The sequence below is a fragment of the Apus apus genome, chromosome 2 (genome assembly GCF_020740795.1).
Source record: "Apus apus isolate bApuApu2 chromosome 2, bApuApu2.pri.cur, whole genome shotgun sequence".
Taxonomy (NCBI): Eukaryota; Metazoa; Chordata; class Aves; order Apodiformes; family Apodidae; genus Apus; species Apus apus.
In genome coordinates, this window is record NC_067283.1 from 13,129 (window position 1) to 33,442 (window position 20,314).

Here is a 20,314-nt window from a genome sequence, read left to right on the forward strand (position 1 = left end):
CTGATTATCTGGGTGAGGGGACTGAGTGCTTCCTCAGTCAGTTTGCAGATGACACCAAATTAGGCAGGAGTGTGATCTGCTCAAGGGTAGGGAGGCTCTGCATAGGGACCTGGACAGGCTGGATCCATGGGCTGAGGCCAATTGTATGAGGTTTAACAAGGCCAAGTGCCGGGTCCTGCACTTTGGTCACAACAACCCCATGCAAAGCTACAGGCTTGGGGCAGAGTTGCTGGAGAGCTGCCCAGCACAAAAGGCCCTGGTGGTGTTGGTTGACAGCCAGATGAACATGAGCCAGTGTGTGCCCAGGTGGCCAAAAAGGCCACCAGCATCCTGGCCTGCAGCAGGAATAGCATGGCCAGCAGGAGCAGGGAGGTGATTGTGCCCGTCCTGGCACTGGTGAGGCTGCACCTCGAGCCCTGGGGGAAGTTCTGGGCCCCTTACTACAAGAAGCACATTGAGGGGCTGGAGCGTGTCCAGAGGAGAGCAACCAAGCTGGGGAAGGGTCTGGAGAACAAGTCATATGAGGATTGGCTGAGGGAACTGGGGATGTTTAGTTTGGAGACGAGGAGGCTGAGGGGAGACCAACTACCTCAAAGGAGGTTGTAGGAAGGTGGAAGTTGGGCTCTTCTCCCAAACAAATAATGACAGGACTAGAGGAAATGGCCTGAAGTTGCACCAGAGGAGGTTTATACTGGATATTAGGAAGAATTCCTTTACCAAAGAGTGGTTGGACACTGGAACAGGCTGCCCAGGGAGGGGGTGGAGTCACCAATCTTGGAGGAGTTAAACATATAGATGTGGCACTTCAGGACATGCTCTAGTGGGCAAGGTGGGTGTTGCTGTGTTGTTTTACTTTTTGTTCATGTTTGTTGTTTTTTTTCCTCCTGGGTGGACAGTTGGACTTGGTGATCTTAGAGGTTTTTCCAACAGTGACAATTCTGTGGTTCTGATACAGACAGAAGGATGAATGGATTGAGAGCAGCCCTGCCACTCATTGTCTATCTTCCACGAATTTTCCATATTGGATGTTTTAGCCATATACACATGTAGATGAAACTATAACATTCTGGTTCCACTATTCATTCTTCTTCAAGTCTTGGCTCACCTTAAGATCCCTACTTTGGGACCGGAGAAGGTCTTGGATGTATCCTTTGGGATCTTTGGAGAAACTCAGCATGAAATCACGTTGTATTTTTAGCTGATTTATGGATTCAATTGTCTCATGAATCTGACAGAAAAAAAAACAGAGCAGATGTTACTTATTTCCTCCTACACTCGAGACCTTGAGGTCTGCCCTGTTATCATCTTTGTACTTATTGTGAGGTATTCTGCACCACAGACTTGTGCAGGTTCCCATGGCTTTTGCCCTTCAGTATGTACAAGACTATTCCTGTGCTGAACTGCTGGCTGGCATGCTGTAACCCATGTTGAGGAGCTAAGTCATGTCACTGGACAGTGCAGTTATTTCCTGTGTATCATCAGTCTTTCTGCCAAGCTGGGATTTTTCAGGAAAAGTGCCATGTAAGTATGTCTTTAAACAGTGCCCAATGCAAGACAGCAGTTATTCCTCTGGTTAATCATCACTGTATCTTCAGTACCCTGCTGTGATCCTTACAATTCCTAGTGATTGCGTGATCAAGTCCATGTTAAATGGACTCATGTAACAGCCACGACTTCCACAACTTCTTCTGACAAGAAAGCCTATTAAAGCTCCAGTGGCTGCAAGAAGAAGAGGAATATGAACAATGAGAAATCAGCGGTATGGAAGGGTTATGAAAAAGTAGTTGTATCTTCAGAAATATTACCAAAAAAATAAGCATTAACCAGCAGGGAATAATGAAGACTCCAAAGATAAGTCAAGGTCTTATCATTCTGGATAACAAAATCAAATATAATCAATGGGAGGACAATTAATGAATCATTTGCACATATGCATACACAGAAAAGCAAACTTTATATCCTGTTCCTCTAAAATTCTAGGTTGAGATTGTAAACCTATCTTGTTTAATTTCATGAATACACCTGTTTTTCCAAAACAGCTGATGTGGCTGTGGAGGAAATAATCCTGCCCTGATCTGGCTGTGCCATCAAGGCCACTAGTGTGGGCACAACTATATGGTAGCTGACAGAAGCGAGTTGCCATGAACTTAAAGTCATTCCTTATTCGGGAAAATGATGTAGCCACGCTGGAAAGAAATCTGTTGCCTTGCACCGAGTTTCCACTAGAGGACTCTGGCAGCATGGAATAGATGAAACAGATGAGAACCTGCAGCAGTCAGGCCTCTTTACCCAGAAGTGACTTCAGTAACTTCCCTCCTCACAGTTTCCGCTTTGCTGTACCAAGTGGTCAAAGATCAAAGAGAGGTGATGCCGACATCGGGAAAGGTGAGCCGGGCTGGGAACAGAACAATCCTCTGTGTGCTGCATGCAAACCTATACAGGCTGTGAACCAGCTGGCTGAGCTGCTGAAAAGGACCTTTCTCAAGAGTCATAAAACAAAAAATGCTGCAAGAGTTACCAGAATCCACAGGACTGTTAGTGTCCAAATCCCTTTAAAAATCACATTAAGACCAGAGTTTAATATATTTGTTTGCATTACAGGTAAAAAAACAGAACCTGGGCCTGACTACATGTCACGTAAGTCATCTCTGGTCCGTAATGTCACACTTCTTCCCTTGCTCTGAGAAGCCAATTTTTTATTCCTTATCAAGCCAAATCAGCCATTTGCAGGTGTGCCAGATGGTGGCTAACAGTGCCCACGACACGAACCCCTTCCACAGCCTGCAGAGCTCACCACTGCTGTTGAGACAGATGCTACTATCTGAAGTGTGTGTGATCCCTTTTCAAGAACACTGAGCCAAACTGACCCAAGTGATTTTTCTGCCCTGCATTTTCTGTATCTGCAGACACTGCAGAGAGCTGTTCTGCACCCTTGCATGCACAAAACACATCTGGAGTATGAAACTCTCCTAGCTTTGCCTTACAGCAGTTCAGCAAGACACCATCACCTTTCAGTAAAAAGTTACAGTCAAACAGTTCAGATGATTCTTGAGTGCCAGGGGACTCATGATACCACCTGTGAAACTCTGCTTCTATCACCTCCACATGTCAGGCCCTGGATCAAATCCTAAGTGGGAATGCCACTCATGCCTCTGAGTTCCCATTGCATGTAGCTGATTCTTCCCTTGAAGGCACATCCCACTGAAAAGCCCCCGTCTGACAACATTACTACCTGAGATGTCACACCAACCCCACAGGAAGGTGCACAATCAGTATCTATGCCAAGTGACACTTTACTCCTAGGCTGGTACCTTGTTGTCCAATGCTGTGATCTCCTGTTGGTTGGCTGTTGAGAGAAGAAAACTACTCATCTGTCCCTTTAATGGGTCTTCAACTTCTACATCTATGTCGTAACAAGCCGTCTTCTTCTGATCATTGGGGTCAACACTAGGGAGGGAATAACAGAAGATCATGCGAATTGCCATAAAAAATCAGAATATCCATCCAGCCCAGAATAGTCTCTGATAAAGCCTGTTGCAGATCATACAATCAGAGAATCATAAAATGGAGAGAGTTAGAAGGGACCTCTAGAGACCATGGAGTCCAACCCTCCTGCCAGAGTAGGACCCTAGGGGAGGTCACACAGAAATGCATCCAGGTGGGTTTTGAAAGTCTCCAGAGAAGGAGACTCCACAACCTCTCTGGGCAGCCTGTCCCAGTGCTCCATCACCCTCACAGTGAGTAAGTTTTTCCTCATGTTGAGGTGGAACTTCCTGTGCTCCAGTTTGCATCCATTGCCCCTTGTCCTGTTACTGGGCAGGACTGAGAAGAGACTGGCCCCTTCCTCTTGACACCCACCCCTTGGATATTTGTAGACATTAGTAAGATCCCCTCTCGGCCTTTTCTTCTCAAGACTGAACAGCCCCAGGTCTCTCAGCCTTTCTTCACAGGAGAGATGTTTTAGTCCCTTAATCATCCTCGTAGCCTCAGTTGGTCTCTCTCCAGTAGATCCCTGTCTCCCTTGAACTAGGGAGCCCAAAACTGGATACAGTATTCCAGTTGTGGTCTCACCAGAGCAGAGTAGAGGGGGAGCAGAACCTCCCTAGACTTGTTGGACACACTTTTCTTAATGCACCCCAAGATACCATTTGCCTTCTTGGCCACAAGGGCACATTGCTGTCCCACGGGTAACTTACTGTCCACTAGGACTCCAAGGTCTTTCTCCATGGAGCTGCATTCCAGCAGAACAACCCCTAATCTGCACTGCTGCCTGGTGTTATTCCTCCCCAGCTGCAGGACTCCACACTTGTCCCTACTGAACTTCATGAGGCTCACCTTTGGCCAGCTTTCCAGCCTGTCTAGACTTTGTTGGGTGGCAGCACAGCCCTCTGAGGTGTCAGCCACCCCTCCCAGTTTGGTATCATCAGTGAACTTGCTGAGGGGTCACTTCATCCCCTCATCCAGGTCACTGATGAAGGTACTGAACAAAACTGGACCCAGTTCTGATCCCGGGGGAACACCACTGGCAACAGGTCTCAGGCCTCCAATTTGGCTCTGTGCCACTGATCACAACCCTCTGAACTCTGTTGTTGAGCCAGTTTTCAATGCACCTCGCAGTCCAATCATCTATCCCAGATGCTGTGAGAGACTTTAAGAAGAGGGTATTTTACGTATCTCTCTATCCTAGTATACTTGTCACACCCCTGGTGGATTTTCAGTGGTAGGTAACACATTGTATAGAATCACAGAATCATTTAGGTTGGAAAAGACCTTTAATATAATCAAGACTGCAGCCCTGCCAAGGCCACCCCTGCCCCATGTCCCTCAGCACCATCTCCAGGGCTTGGAAACCCCTCCAGGGATGGGGACTCCCCCCCTGCCCTGGGCAGCCTGGGCCAGGCCCTGACAACCCTTGCCAGGAGGGAATTGTTCCCCAGATCCAACCTCAGCCTCCCCTGGCACAACTGGAGGCCGGTTCCTCTTGTCCCATCCCTTGTTCCTGGGGAGCAGAGCCCGACCCCCCTGGCTCCAACCTCCTCTCAGGAGCTGCAGAGCCAGCAGGTCTCCCCTCACCTCCTTGGCTCCAGGCTGGACACCCCCAGCTCCCTCAGCTGCTCCTGCTCAGACCGGTGCTCCAGCCCCTTCCCCAGCTCCCTTGCCCTTCCCTGGACACGCTCCAGCCCCTCCATGTCCTTCTTGTCCTGAGGGGCCCAGACCTGACCCCAGGATTCCAGGTGCCCCCTCCCCAGTGCCCAGCACAGAGGGATGGTATCTGGTAGTTAAGCAATTTCAAGAGAGTCCTACATGAAAAACCATTTATAACTCCTAATTTAGTGTGCGTTAAACATGTTTCTGGTAGATACTTTGGTGTGATAAAATTTTTCAGATACATTCTTTCCACCTGCCTTCAAAGACCCATGCTGCACAGACATGGGATCTTTCCCAGTCTCAAAAGTTAATGAATTTTTGTTCTCTTATCTGACTTTAAGCAGCTGATTGTCTTCCACCACACAGATGTTTGTCTTTACAGCTCTGATCTCAGGTGTGTCATCTGCAATAAGGAGTGCAGCTCAGGAAAAGCTCCTGCTACAGCTTGAGTTCAGGTAAGAAAATTTGTAGCCAAGCTGCTTTTTATACTCAAATTAATCAAAAAGTATACTTTATTGTGATAGCCTATGTAATATTTAAATTTATTATAACATATATTACAAATTTAATATAAAGAACCCAATTTTAAGCATATTCAGAAATATTTGTTCTCACTATTCTGTAAGAAATAAATGCACTACACTCAACTAACAATAATGTTTCAACACCCAGAATCAGAGTTTTGATCAAGACCACAAAGGAACTTGGGAAAGACAAAAATATCTTAACAGCAAGGTTAAAGTCCCCCAAAATCTCTTTATCTCCCTCTCCCACACGGCTGTCACTTAAATATGGAATGTGCTGGAAGAACCCTACATAGCTGAAAGTTGTGTTTCATCTACAATGCCAGAAATACATCTGTTTTGACAATATTAGGATATTAGGAAAAATTTCTTCACAGAAGGAGTGGTGAGGCCTTGGAACAGGCTGCCCAGGGAGGTGGTGGAGGCACCATCCCTGGAGGTGTCCAAAAAACGGGTGGATGTGGTGCTCTGGGGGAGGGTTTAGTGGTTGGGGTTTGCTGGGCAGATGGTTGGACTTGATCACCTTGAAGGTCTTTTTCAACCTTGATGATTCCATGACAAGGAAGCTCAGTGTCTTGGTCACAGTGGCCTTCCCTGAAGCTAGGCCTTCTTCTTTGTACACCTCTTGAGATCTCCCACTAGGTGGGCATTCCCAGAATGAGACTACCACCCAGATGCTGATCCAATCCCAACAAGGCACACACGGCCTGGTGCCTGTGTTTGAAGCTGTAATGCTGTTTTGTGTTTTACATGATGACTCTGTCATTACAATGACTGCCCGTGGTGTACAGTGTCTTACTTCTCATTCCTCTGCCTTGTGAAGAAAACCTGACAGAATCTCTCAATGGAATTCTAGCAGGGATAAAAACGGTGAGAAGGAGCTTTGCATGCTGCTGGATAACTGATTCCACTCTACCAAAAATAATCCAGAATTATATAGACCAGAATGATACAGAGAATGAACATACAACAAAGCCCAAGGTACTCACCTGCAAGTTAGAAAAACTGGATCCAGATCCCTGCTACTGTAGCAATTTCTGTATTTTAAACAGTGAGTGTTCTGCACAGCAGGGGCTGGGCTGACTGACCCACTTACCTGATGATGTGGTTTATCACTATAGGGTCTGGAGGCAGCAGCAGGTTCGTGAGTCTCTGAGGAATTTCAGAAAACTTTAGTCGTGGACAGTCAAAGATCTGGAATACAATTATAAAACAAATCAAGATATAAAATTATGCATGTTATCCTTGTCCAAAATCTAATTTGCAATTAAATGAAAAACTAAGAAGTCAACAGTTCAAAAGTAAGGTGGTTTTGAAAGCCACCATTCTGGGTCCTTGCACAGCATAAGTTTTTGGTCACTTCTGTCCCTGTGAATTGCTGCTGCATTTACAATCTGACAGATGCATCAGATGATGACAATTTCAGGTGTCCCGCTTTTGGTTCAGCTGCTGAAGGGCACAGGCCACTTTAATGGGACATCAGGATTAACTGTATCAATTATGGAAGAGAAGGGAACATTTCCTCTCTCACTAAGGGTATGCAGCACCATATTGGAAAGAATGTATTTTTTTTACCAGAGGAAATACAAAAACAGTTTTCTTGTGTTTTTTCCAAGGCATGTTTCCTGCAATATTTTGTGCTGGAGAAAAACACAGGAAAACATTTTTTGGATGTTAAAACCATTTGTAATATTAGCAGACTTGGGAAAAAAAAAATCTTTTCTAATTATATCTTCCACATCTTCTGCCCTTCGTAAACAGGGAAGGAGAAGGGAGGAAAACAGGTCTACATATGACTTGACAATCAGAATCAGCAGATTATTTCATGTTTCTTAGTGCAAAATTATACATCAAGGCAGGGGAATAGTCAATCAACATAGTGAAACAGTAACAGAAAGTCCTTCATGGAAAGGCCACAACTTACGTGGGAGCACTGAACCACCAGCTGTGGTGTTTTGACAACAGTGGCACAAGGGGAGGGTGTTTTTCATGTTAGTTGTAGTGACTGTTGAAAGCCATTCAGTCCTGGAGATACTGCACATCATTACGAGGAGATAAAACTCAGTAACTTTCATCCTTCCTAAATTTGAAGAGGGGTATTACAGTTTGCCTCTGAAGAGCTACTGTGTCCATAAGGAGTTACCTGCTGGAAGTATTTGTCGCAGTTAATGTATTCCTTATCGTGGGAGTCTTGCAGCTTGTTTGTTTTGATGTACTGCCAGAGGGCCTGGATGATGGCCGAGCGGGTCTGGGTGTGTATCCCCAGCAACCGGGCCAGCCGCGGGTCCAGCTTGAACTGCGGAGGCTGCAACAGGGGAGGGGAGATGGAGGAGGTCACAGAGAGAAAACCTCGTAACTGCTCAGCTCCCTCACTCCAACAAAGTACCTTGGAACTCTGCTTTTCAAGCATGTTCCCACCATTCTGCTGCATACCAGAACATTTACCCAACCACAAGTATTCAGTGGAGTGTATTTCTTCTCCTGACCTCTGTGATAAAACTACCCTGTTCTGCATCTCTCATGACGTACACTCTGGGGATACTTTGGAATGTTGTGCCCACTCAAGTGTGTATCCACAGCGTGAGGGACCAGCTCTCAGGACCTACTGGGGAAGCGGTGTCTAAGCCATGTGAGCCCTCCAACAACCTCGTGTGCAGCCCGAAAGGACGTTCTGGGAGGACGGGCACAGGAGGATGGCCTGCACGTGGCCCGGGCCTGCACAGAGAGCAGTGAGGAGCAGAGGGGTGGAGGTCCACGCCAGCTGCTCAGGGCTGGGATGTCTCAACCACGACTACTCATTGGTGCAAAACAATTTGTGCAAAACAAGTGAAACAGGCCTGTGAAGGGAGGAGCTGTGCTGGTGGGCTTGGGGAGCCCCACTGACACCAACTCTCCTCGCTGCCTGGCCCAGCACTGGGGATTCTCTCCAGCTCTTCTTCTCCTTTTCCCTCTCGCTTTTCCCTCCTAAAATCATTCAGAAACACGAGGCCTAACCATGATCTTTCTCAGGCTGTGCAGCTTGAACATACCTGTATTGTGGTTTTTGTGATCTAAATAATCCGCCTTTATGATTGCACAGCCTGAGCCAATAGTTGAGACGTCAGTATTCCTTCTATAGTTTTAATTAAACCCAATATTCAAATACAGACCTTGAGGGTTGTTTCAGCTTGATCCCGTCAAGGGGTCTCAGATGACTGAGCATTTCCTCAAACCACCACATTTTAATCACTCTCCCTGGACAGGCCAGGCCTGAGACTAAGGCTGGATCCAGCTGCTCGAGGCTGCTCTCTGAGAAGGAGTTTAGAAAGCCAGGGGGTCTGCTCTGAACCTCCCTGGGTTGCCCTACCTGGGTTGTGACACACAGTCTAGTGTAATGGTAGGTCACCCAAAGCTAGCTTTGTAACAAATCAAGGCTTAGGGATAAGAGAACATCTATTTTAAAGCATAAATTTATAATAATGGTGAGCATTACAAACATAATTTTTCTGTCTTAACAATAAAGATTCTCACCAGTTATATCAGCGTTTCAGTCAGCTCATTTGCTCCCTAAACTAAATAAAATTTTCTATCTGTTAACATAACATAGTGCTTTTTATATTGGATACATGCAATTTGCATGGAGGGGAAAGACAATGACAGGGAATGAGTTCTTGAAGTTATAAAATCAAAATGTAGCTGAGACTGAACTGCCATTGAAAAAGGACATCCCATCTCCCCTCTGCAGTGCATCAGTTTGCTTCAGACAGCAACAAATCTTCCAGGGATTCAGTCAGATTAGTGAGCTCCACAGCTGCAAGTCTCCATTGCTTGTGCCATGAGAACGGAGACAGTGGCAGTGCCCACCCAGAGCTGAACGAAGCAGCTTAGCCTTACAGCTGCTTAAAACAGTTTGAAACTGCGCCCAGGAACCTCTTATGTTCTATTCCAAGGCAGAACAAGCTAATTTTGCCTACTGTTTTTTGTTTGTTTGTTTGTTTCCTGTGACTAAGATCAGGGAACTAATTTGGAAGTAAGTTTTGTTAGTCTTCAAAGGGATCAATTCCCTCACTTTTTGTGTTCAGTCTACAAATATTACTAAAACTGACAGAAGAGTAGTGAGTTATGGCAAATCTCCCACTTGCAGGGAAACATTGTCTTTGCCATTATTAGGGTGACAATGTAACCAAAACTTAAGAAACCAGGAAGGATGTGTAGTCTGCTCTCAGGAAAAGGCTGCAGAGCTGGTTCAGGTACCATTGGCAAAAGCCACTCCTTTGAATTTCTGAACAGGACCACACACATAACTCACATACAACTTATCTGACTATTCTCTTACGGTGCCTGAGGTGGAGATGCATACTCTTACTGCAGATGGGCAACAAACCCACTAATTCTCATAGTGCCAAGAACAATATTTTGCTGAACTATAGAAGGAAGTTACTTGATGTGTCCCCTTTACTTTACACTTCAAATAATCTGTCAGTTTGGTATCATTGTAACCTCAGTGGACCCAGTGACATTCTGAGTCCAAGTAACTTGTTTTTTGCTGCGTGCGACAGGATGAATGTGCTCTGTTGCACTCTGTGCCAGAGGCTGTATTTTTCATGCCAAAAGCAGTGCACTGACCTGGTAGTCCAACATGAGGAGCAACGTGCACCGCACGCTGACATCGCCGGGCCTTTTCACCTGGAATCCATCAGTCTCCTGGGTCGTGGGAGTTCTGTGCCACTGCCAGAGGAAAACAGTGGCAGAAAACAGTAAGTAAGATGGACAGCCTTTTTTTCACTGAGGTCCATCTTGCACAGCATGCCACGCAAGAGTAAGACAAGTACAAGCCTTCTGAGGATCTTGCAATTGGAAAAAAAAAAAAAAAAGGAGAAACAAAACAAAAAACTCAGCACAACAAAAAACCCCAAATAACTTCTAGCTCTGCCCTTAGAGTTCAGCTTTAGTGCACGATCTGTCGTGCTGTTGGCATGCTTTACGTGTTAGGAAAAACACATACAATTTTTTAATCATGTCATACATTCTGTTCTAGGATGTGCACTACATCACATCCACATCTGTGTTTTCAGGCTATAGAGATTCTGTTACTAAACATTCTTACAAATAATAGAATTTTGAAAACTGCAGATACCTTACATGAGATAATGAACAGAAGGTAAGATACACAGGGTAGACAATAGGCACAGGCCTGTTTATCTCTGCTAGTACCAGGTTTGTAAGCAAAGGATGCATGACCTCCTTACCTCCACAAGATGGTTGTCAGGTCCATAAAGATCTTTATCCAGTTCAATAACCAAACTCTTAAAAAAAGACGAAAACTTCCGTTTCTGTTTGCTGAGCTGTACAATCAGAAGAAACAGAAATATTTAAGGCTGCATATATTAGCTTGTGTCCTGTGCTTCCTTCTCAGGCTCTTTCTCTTGAGTATTAATTCCTATCTAGACCACAAGTGTGATCAATCTAATTGAAACCTCTGACAAATGCAGGGTAAGATGCAAAAAATCTCAACAGTGGTGGAACAGTTCACACATAAGGGACAATGTTCCTGACTCTTCAAATTAGTGAAAAGGATTGTGAACGTGGCACCTGGGAGGGTGGGTCCAGAGGAGGCCAGGAAAAGGGGCTGAGGGCTGTACCAGCCCTTTGCTCTGCCCTGTTGAGTCCCACCTGGAGCACTGCATCCAGCTCTGGGTCCTCAGTGCCAGAAAGACATGGACCTGCTAGGGCAGGTCCAGAGGAGGCCACAAGATCAGCCCGAGGGCTGGAGCAGCTCTGCTCTGGAGACAGGCTGGGAGAGCTGGGGTGTTCAGCCTGGAGAGGAGAAGGCTCTGGGGAGATCTGCTGTGGCCTTTCAATACTTAAAGGGGCTCTTAAGAAAGGTGGAGAGAGACTTGTTACCAAGGCCTGTAGTGACAGGACAAGGGGTAACAGTTTCAAACTGAAAGAGGGCAGGTTTAGATTGGATATAAGGAAGGCATTTTTATGGTGAGGGTGGGGAGACCCTGGCCCAGGCTGCCCAGGGAAGCTGTGGCTGCCCCATCCCTGGCAGTGTTGAAGGGCAGGTTGGATGGGGCTGGGAGCAGCCTGGGCTGCTGGGAGGTGTCCCTGCCCATGCAGGGGGTTGGATTGAAGATCCCTTCCCACCCAAACCATTCTATGATTCTAATTCCAAACCATTCTGTGATTCTATGATTCTAAGGCCACTGTACCTTTTATTTTAACAGCTTGGGTTTTTTGATTAATGCTAATTTCTTGGTCTGATTTACCAGATGACAGTAAATTTTACAGATTATTCATACACAGTAGAAGTATTTTCTGTTAAATTTTGCTTTTCCATATAAATATCAGTATTTGCTGTTTACTACACAGCTCATGCTGTCTAAATTAAAAACTGGGAGGTCTAGAATCACATAATCTGACTTCCCATAGAATACAGTTAATGGGATTTTAATTAATATCTTCCTATTTAACGCAGAAAATCTTTTAGAAATACATTCTCCTTCAATTTGAAATTTGCAGTAACTGAGAAGTTATTCTGTTCCAATAAATAATCCAGATGTTACACTTTTGTCCTCCCTTCATCCTCCAGCAAGATTATGATTCTGTTACATGTACAGGACGGACTGACAGATGTGCCTTGAAAGCCTTGCCCTCTCCATACATGCATGTTCTCCACCTGTACATCCAATCAAATACTTAGAGTTTGTGAAGTCTATTCAAACAGGTGACGTCATTATTAGGGAAGCCCAGCCTTCCCCAAGGAAATCTTAACCTATGGCTGAGGTTTCTGAGGACTTTAGAATTATAAAACTTCCCTTCTGTCCTTGCTCTGACCATCCACCCACCCTCTTGTTCTCTCTAGGAATATGAACTCCTGGCTGCTCCCCGTTACCCCTGTCACAAGACGCAGTGCCTGCTGTAGGCCTCACCTCTTGTGACCTGAGCCCTGCTGTAATCTTTTCTGGGAACCATCTCATCCCTGTTCTCTCCAGCTCCTCCTGCCTGTCCTGTTCTCAGGTCTGCTCCTTTCCTGATGCCTCCCTGCCCCTTCCCAACATTTCCATTAAGCCTCATCCCTCACTCAGGCTGGACATGGCGCCTCCCCGGCAGCCACAGGTCCACGCTGCCGTTCCATGTCTCTTGGGAGTTCCTGCCCTCGGCACAGAGCAGCTCCCTGCAGGACAGTGCCCCGACCCGCGCAGCCCAGCGAGGCACAGCAAGTCGTACATCATCCAGGAGCTTCCCCTCCACACGCAGCTCCCACGAGGCGATGCTGCCGTCAGCGTCATCTGCGTCAGACTTGGCAGGATTAAAGGTGTTGGAGATGTAAAGCCTCAGTTTCCGCTTTTGCTGTGACACAAACAGAGAAAAGCACACATCCAGTTTAAGTCCGAGACCGGACAGAGCCACAAGAAAGGTGATAATTACACATTTAGTAGAGAATCTGCACGTTTAGTACAGTTGCATCAGGTTATACTAGAATCTAAGATTTGGTTATGTGTAAGAAAATACACTGAGCAGCTGAATTCAAATCTTCCTTTCAAAACCTCCTGGCTGTACAAACATGGCAAGATCCACTGTGAGACGAGAGAGATGGAAGGTTGCAGGGCCAGGCCTATGAGGCCATCCATCCATACCGTCCTTCTGGATTAGACACGTGAGAAATCCTGGCAGAAAAGCAGAGTCTGATGCCCTTCCTCTCCAGAGAGCCAGACTGCTAAAACTCAGCTGCAAACCTCTTGCTGCAAGAACACCTTTTGTAGCTGCCCCAGCTCAGGCTGTGAGTGGCCATCACAATCACATGCTGCAGATCACACATCTCTGTCCACCTGCATTCCACCATCATGCAGAGCCTGGTGATAGTCTCCTTACAGACACACAAACATACACACTCCCCTGCTGCCTAACCCTCCTCTTTAACTGCCTTTCAGCCTAATCAAACCTCCTGCAGCTCCAGTTTGCTGTGAGACCCAAGTGGAGGAAGGCACTGTGCTCCATCTCTCCCAGGTGCTCCAGTCTGTGAAAGACACAGCCGTGCCAGCCCGTTGTCATCCAACAGGCTAGCCAAGGTTTCCCAAGTGCTGTACTGGCTCATGGCTGTGAAACTTCTCAGAGCCCTTCTCGCCTGTGCTTCATGTGGAAAAACTGGCCATTAACTCTGATGTATGCATTCCAGATAAAAATATTGCCAAAAACGTTACCTGGGACTCTAATCTCAAATATCTGTTTATAATATAATGACAAAAAGGCTACAGTTGTCAAGCTAATGCAGTCAGAGCAACTGTGAAAAAGGCACTTGGCCATGAACACAGCTTGTCCTCCTCCATACAGCACTGTACTGACCCAGAAACATTCATGTCTCCACAACCACCTTCCTGAAGCTGCTGCCAACAAGCCCACCTCCTGTTTGTTCCTTTATGAGTTGGTGCTTGATTTTTTCATTCTTTCTGCCCTTCTCCCCAATACCACCTCTTCCTTTCACATGTCCAGTGTTGCCAGCACCACTGTCTCCTCAGGAAAGCCACCTGAGAACGCTTTGCTCAAGACACTCTGGAAGGATGACCATCTTACTTACCTTCCAGTTCCAAGGACTAGACAATGGCACTTGAATTTGCCCTACACACACTTACCACCCACAGTGCTAATATATACTTTGAGCAGAGGCATGTAAAGAAAATATATTCAGAAATCTCCAGGAAAACGTCAGAACCATAGCTCTACAAATGAACATTTTCTTCGGACAAGCAGGCTCTTCCTCCTCTACCATGACTTTTCTCCTGTCAGCTGTCACTATCATCCCCCTCTGATGAAGCAAGAATCTGGCAGAGATCCAAGAGTATAGTCCAAGACGTCAGTTCAGAGTCAATATAGGTAGTAAAAACTGAGCTCAAGGAAGAAGAACACCAACAAAGCACTGGCTGGGGCTTTACAGCCACTATACAGACCACAAGGTCTCCTTGGCTGAAGACACACATCCCAAATCACTGCACTCAATTCACTTATCAGTACTCTGGGGTTCCACAATAATGTCAAGTTTATACGCAGAAGGCTCTGAGTGGGAGGTATTCTTCCATCTTCAGCTGAGCAACTCCACCTCATCCAGGCAGGAGATGATACAACATCAGTTATGTGACTTGGTTACTTCGCAATATATTTGGGCAAGTGGCTATTTGCCCTGCAACAAATTCTGCAATTTTCTTAGCAATGCACATTATAGCACAGATCTACAATCTGTTCTCCTCTCTGCATGGTGGTTTCTCAGAGAGCAGAAAAGCAAGCAACCAAAACCTGTGGCCTTGTTTTTTGCTGGTAGGATTTTTCAGTAGCTTGGAGCAAAAACTAAAGGGAAAATGTACAGCTCTAGGGCAAGAGGAAAGCATCACATCTCACCCCTTCAGACACACTGAAGCTTTACCACCCACAAAAGCAAAACTCAACAGGGCGGAACTTAAGAGAGACTTATCAACACTGTACATCAAAGAACCTCTTGTCCAAAAATCTACAGGTGCTTCATCTGCTTTTACCCTAAGTGTAGGATACACTCCTTTAACATGCAGTTTTGTCTTCAGCAAAATGAACCTGAAATAGCAGTTGTATTAAAATGAAAAGCCTTCCCCAAAAGCACTGTATTTCACTTATAATTTCTCCTTGAGAAAAAGCAAAAGAAAAAAGCAGCATATGTGACAGAGAATTGGTCATGTGAGTGATGAACTACTGCAAAGGTCTCAGCTGCAACAGCAGCAAAATGGCAGGACAGCTCATGTGGAATGAAATAGATCTAAAGGGGAAGCTGACAGGAATGCTGGAGCAGCAGAACTGCAGGTTGTTTTGTAAGTTCTTCAGTGTCATTGTCACACAAATCAATACAGCTTTAAGTTGAAGTAAATAGGCAAAATTCTGGAAATCCATCAAATCTTTCAGAAAACTACCTCTGGTTTATAATGCCATTCTTTTTTTTTCAGTTTCCTTCCCTAAAAAGTCAAATCAGAAACTAAGCACCTGACAGTACCTTGATCTGTGTGAGAACTCCAGGACAAATCTCCATTCACTGCTGAAGTTGAAGTTTCCTTCAGTGAACTCTCAGGCAGGACACAATACCTCCAGGACACTTGCAGGGAAGTTGTGATTGGGATTTCAAAGAAATCAACCAAGTTATCAGCAGATAGTCTATTGCTGAGTGAATGAAGGAAATCTGGCTGCTGACCCTATGAAGACTATCGTGTAAGAGAGTCCTCTATGCACACCCCAAAGGTGTGTGTCCATGTGCCTCAGCACAGCTTGTAAACCTCATGCTTAAAGCACAGGAAGGATTTAAAGGTCTCTGTCTTTGCATACAGAGTAATCGTTTAATGGTCTCATAAAAACTTTCTAGGAAGAAAAAAGAACAGTGGAAGATAAAGGAGAATGGCGACAAGAAATCAGGAGATGAAAGGAAGAGTTACCACTAATAAGTGGTCAAGGGTGAGCGAATCAAATGAAACAGAGAGTGTTCTCATCAGAACTGGAACACAGAGGTATCGCTCACCCAGAGCAGCAAACAGACACATCAAAACTTGGAGAAGCAAAATTTGTTATGTAACTCATGACAATAAAAGATGGAGAACTTAAAAACCCAAAACCCAAAGCAGGAAAATCAGTGACTTAGTAGAATGTGCAGGTATCATGAATACTAAAAGGAATGACCCAATATTTACTGAGTTCAAAATTGTATCAACACTTTAAAATCACCTGTAGACAGTTCTATAAAAACTTCAACAATCAAAAAGCCTCCAGAAAAGCAGAACAAATGTTATAGAGGAATAAAATGGAGAATAGTATGCCCAACAGTCTATCAAATCAGTTATAGCAGCTTATTATTTAACTGCACTCTCTCAGGAAGATAACCAGGAGGTGTACACTGATGGGTGCTAAGAGCAGCTACGCACACTGAAAAATTCTCTCTCTACAGTGATTGGGAGGACTGAATTTTTTACTTAAGAAAAGAGAACACTAAAGAACCTGAAAGACACATTTAAAATATGGGCCGATGTAAAGAAGGCGATTAGGAGTTTGTATTTTCCATATTTCATACCACAAAAAGCAGAACTCACATTATGCCACAAGACCATGCATTCAAACCTGATCAAAGTATGTGATGTAAGCTATACAAAGCATAACAAACCATAGATAGTTAACCCACAGAACTCACTGTCACAAGAACACAGATTTTAACTTGCAGGTTTTTAGGCCACAAGAGATTTTATTGTCCAGTTCAATTTCCTGTACAACACAGGCTCTAATAATTCATCAAATAGGGCAGCTCTTTTTAAAGGATATCTATTGTTGACTTTGAGACTTGACATAATGAAAAATCTCTAGTATCTTGCTTTAGTGGTCATAAATAAACACATTAATCAGTTTCAACTGGTCTGTTTTTAAGCTTCCTGCTGTTGGGTCAAAGCCAAAAGCTCTTTAAAAAACAACAAACACCAAAAACACCAAACCTAGGAAGGGGCTGGAGAGGCTACATCATGTACTGATCCCAGGAATGCCCAGTCAAATAAATATTTGAGAGTTTTACAAGATGCCAAACCTTCATGTTTCTTAGTATGAACCAATCTCTGCTTACTAGAATTTAGGTGGAACCGTCACCTACTGCTGGAAGGGTTTCTGGCACCTTCCTAAGAACCATTTAGCACTGGAACATGTAACCCTGAGAAGCTGTGGAGTCTCCCACAGGGAGATGTTCAAAAGCCATCTGGACGTGATCCCGGGCAATCAGCTCTAGGTGGCCCTGCTTGAGCAGGGGGCTGGACAACATGAGTCCCTTCCAACCTCAACCAGCCTGTTACTGCTCACTAGTACAGACAGTGATCCACACCAGCCCCATGATTTTTCTTCCTACTGCGGGTGGAAGAGGGAGGGAGGTTATGCAAGATTTAACCATGTTATCATCAAGCACTTAAGCTAGTTTGTGATGGCAAATTCCTGCCTGCCAACAATCCAATAGACATTCCTCAGTCCTCCTAAAACACGAAAGCGGGGAAAGAATCTCAATTTACAAAACCAGGAAGAGAGACATTGAGACAGTACTGAGATGGTATTGAGACTGTACTACTGGTTTTAACCTAAAAATGGAAAAACTGGGAGTAGATTCTTTAGTTTGAGGAACTGCAACTACACCCAGGTCTGATAAACAAAATGTCCTCACCAGTTCACTCTGAGAACGTGACAATCCCTGGACAACAGCTTTTGGTTTGGGTGAGACCAAACCATCGTCTGTGGTGCCAAGGCCTAGAGCAGGAACCTTGCTGGGGAAAATCATCTCAGTCTTATGAAAATTATGTTTATATCCACAACTGACTAGTTATCCCAGGCTTAGACAGTAGAGAGAAACAGGCACTTTTTAGGGCATGCTTTGTCTATATTCTTTTTAATATCTCCTGTGCCCCGAACCCCATTGCCTACACTGACTTAATGTCCCAACTATAAAGGGAGCCCAGAGTGACCAGCTTACACACAAATAAATACACTGTAGATGTCTATACTTAGCCAAATAAATCCCTCTCTCAAAGTCCACCATGGTCCTGGCTGTCCAGATTTTCAGTAACACATTCTTCTTCAATGACATCTACTCGTCTGGAGTGGAGCCATGTGGTTTCTGTTTCCTTTAGTCCACGGAGCTTGCTATATCTGTACCTCCAGCCACATTGCAGCCCAACAGCCTGACTCCCTCCTAAAAAAGCCCTTCCTGGAATTCTGAGCGGGTCCATCTCCCATGGAGTCACTGCAAGGACCCCAGGGTCGAGCAAACAGTGAGGGCTGCTCTGCAGAGGAGTTCCCTCAGGAGAGATGGAGTCCAAGAACACAGGACTGACAGAAGCAGAGGAGAGCGCAGAGTAGCACCCAACAGGCAGAAAAGAGAAGGCAGGATCCAGACTGGAACAGCTGGCAGCTGAGAGGGGTTGCTGACAGCAGCAAAGTGAGCTGGCAGGTGGTGCAGGCCACCCCTCCTTCAACCAACCCCACAACCCCAAGGTCTCCCTCTCTGAGCAGTCCCACAACTGCCATCTGATCTGACCCAGCAGCTGCTCACAGGAGATCCAAGCAGGATCAACAGGCCCAGCAGGGGCAAGGTCTTCAACTAAAAGTGTTTGAAACAATTTCCCCTAAAACTTCCCCAGAAGTCTTCAGACTGAAAAAACAGCCTGAGCAACACCAGATCATAAACCTGTGGTTCCCAAAGACTGTTTCCAGCTAGAACTCAATCACTATGATGAAGATAACAACTGCAATTACAACTCATAATTCTAAGCAGTCCTGCATATTCTCTACCTATTACCACATACCTCAGACATATTTAAATCTTTCCCAGGACTACAATCCCAGTTTGGAAACCACTGTTCCCAAGTATTTCACACTTACACGAGCTTTGATAAGATATGGAAATGCAGAGATAACTGTTATTGCTGTTACCAATGCTCCAACTATAGTAAAATGAAAATACTTCACATCAGAACAACCCAAATTTATCTAGGCTTAGCTCTGTTGTGACAGGTCTTGAATTTCACAGCTGCTACATGCTGAATCTAGACATGAATTTGGAAAATATCTGTTTGATCATTCTTTAGATGTTAACTATCTGAGTAACTGATATTCAAAATGTGTTTGCTGAGCCCTAGATGGAAACAGAATTTTCAGTCTACAGTTTCTGTAGAGTGTTGTGTCTCCTGCACTCTTCCCTGCTGCAAGCCCTGAATAACTCCATTGTACAGCTTGGAGCTGGAACCACGTGTCCTGGTCAATTCCCTAGTTAAAGAGTTTGCCACAGAACAAACATCTTCCTGCAGGTTTATGAATGCAAGCCTAAGTCTCCAATTACTTTTAACCATGGCCCAGTTCCTACCTGGTTGAATATAATGGTGTCCTACCCACAGTAAGAAGCTAAGACAAGCTATTCCTTCTGAGAATCCAATCTACTGTATATACAACACTTATTGACTACAAACTTGTGATTTAAACCATCTACACTTTTTTTTTTTCTCTCTGTAAAATAGGTACATTAGAGGACTTTTTCCTTTTTTTTTTCTGTTTCAGATACATCAATTAGAAAAATATCAAAGGTAGCAGCCTTCCACATCTTACCAGATACCTTCAGAGTGGCAAACAGAGCAGAATCTGGATCTTGGTTGGGCTGATACCCACTACTGGGGTACAGACAAGAATCACACTTTTACTTCACAGTAGACACACAGCTACAAACCTTCATACTACGGGATTTACTATATGAATGAGTATGAGCATTCCATACAGTCACAAGAACTTAAATGAGACATGAAAATAAATTCTTCCCCATGGGAGTGGCCCAACATTGGAAGAGATTGCCTGAATAGGCTGTGAAACCTCCATCCTTGGAGATTCTCAAAACTGAACAAGGCCTTGACAACCCTGTTTGGAGCTGGAGGTTGAACTAGGTGGCACACACAGTTTCTTCCTACCTGAACTTTTCCATGATTCAATTGAATAGACTCAGAAAACGGAATCATTCTTTTACAGACCATGTAAATGTGTATTTTTGCAGGACCTTTTAACAATTTTTCTGTAAGTAATTCTTCACATTTTATGTTCTGTTATTGCACAAGTTTAGCTTTTGACTTAAGTCGCATAGGAAACTTCAT

General features: G+C 44.8%; 1 protein-coding gene across 4 annotated transcripts in view; it reads right to left on the minus strand.

Moving 5' to 3' along the window:
* Nucleotides 1-20,314, minus strand: part of SMARCD3 (SWI/SNF related, matrix associated, actin dependent regulator of chromatin, subfamily d, member 3) — an 89,095-nt gene that overhangs the window by 5,841 nt on the left and 62,940 nt on the right. For all 4 annotated transcript variants that reach the window (XM_051611023.1, XM_051611022.1, XM_051611021.1 and 1 more), the window contains 7 exons: nucleotides 12,885-13,007; nucleotides 10,901-10,996; nucleotides 10,278-10,379; nucleotides 7,816-7,977; nucleotides 6,769-6,866; nucleotides 3,312-3,447; nucleotides 1,106-1,228 (listed from right to left, as the gene is read on the minus strand). In XM_051611023.1, the coding sequence (XP_051466983.1) occupies nucleotides 1,106-1,228; nucleotides 3,312-3,447; nucleotides 6,769-6,866; nucleotides 7,816-7,977; nucleotides 10,278-10,379; nucleotides 10,901-10,996; nucleotides 12,885-13,007 (840 nt within the window). The remainder of the gene's footprint in view (nucleotides 1-1,105; nucleotides 1,229-3,311; nucleotides 3,448-6,768; nucleotides 6,867-7,815; nucleotides 7,978-10,277; nucleotides 10,380-10,900; nucleotides 10,997-12,884; nucleotides 13,008-20,314) is intronic.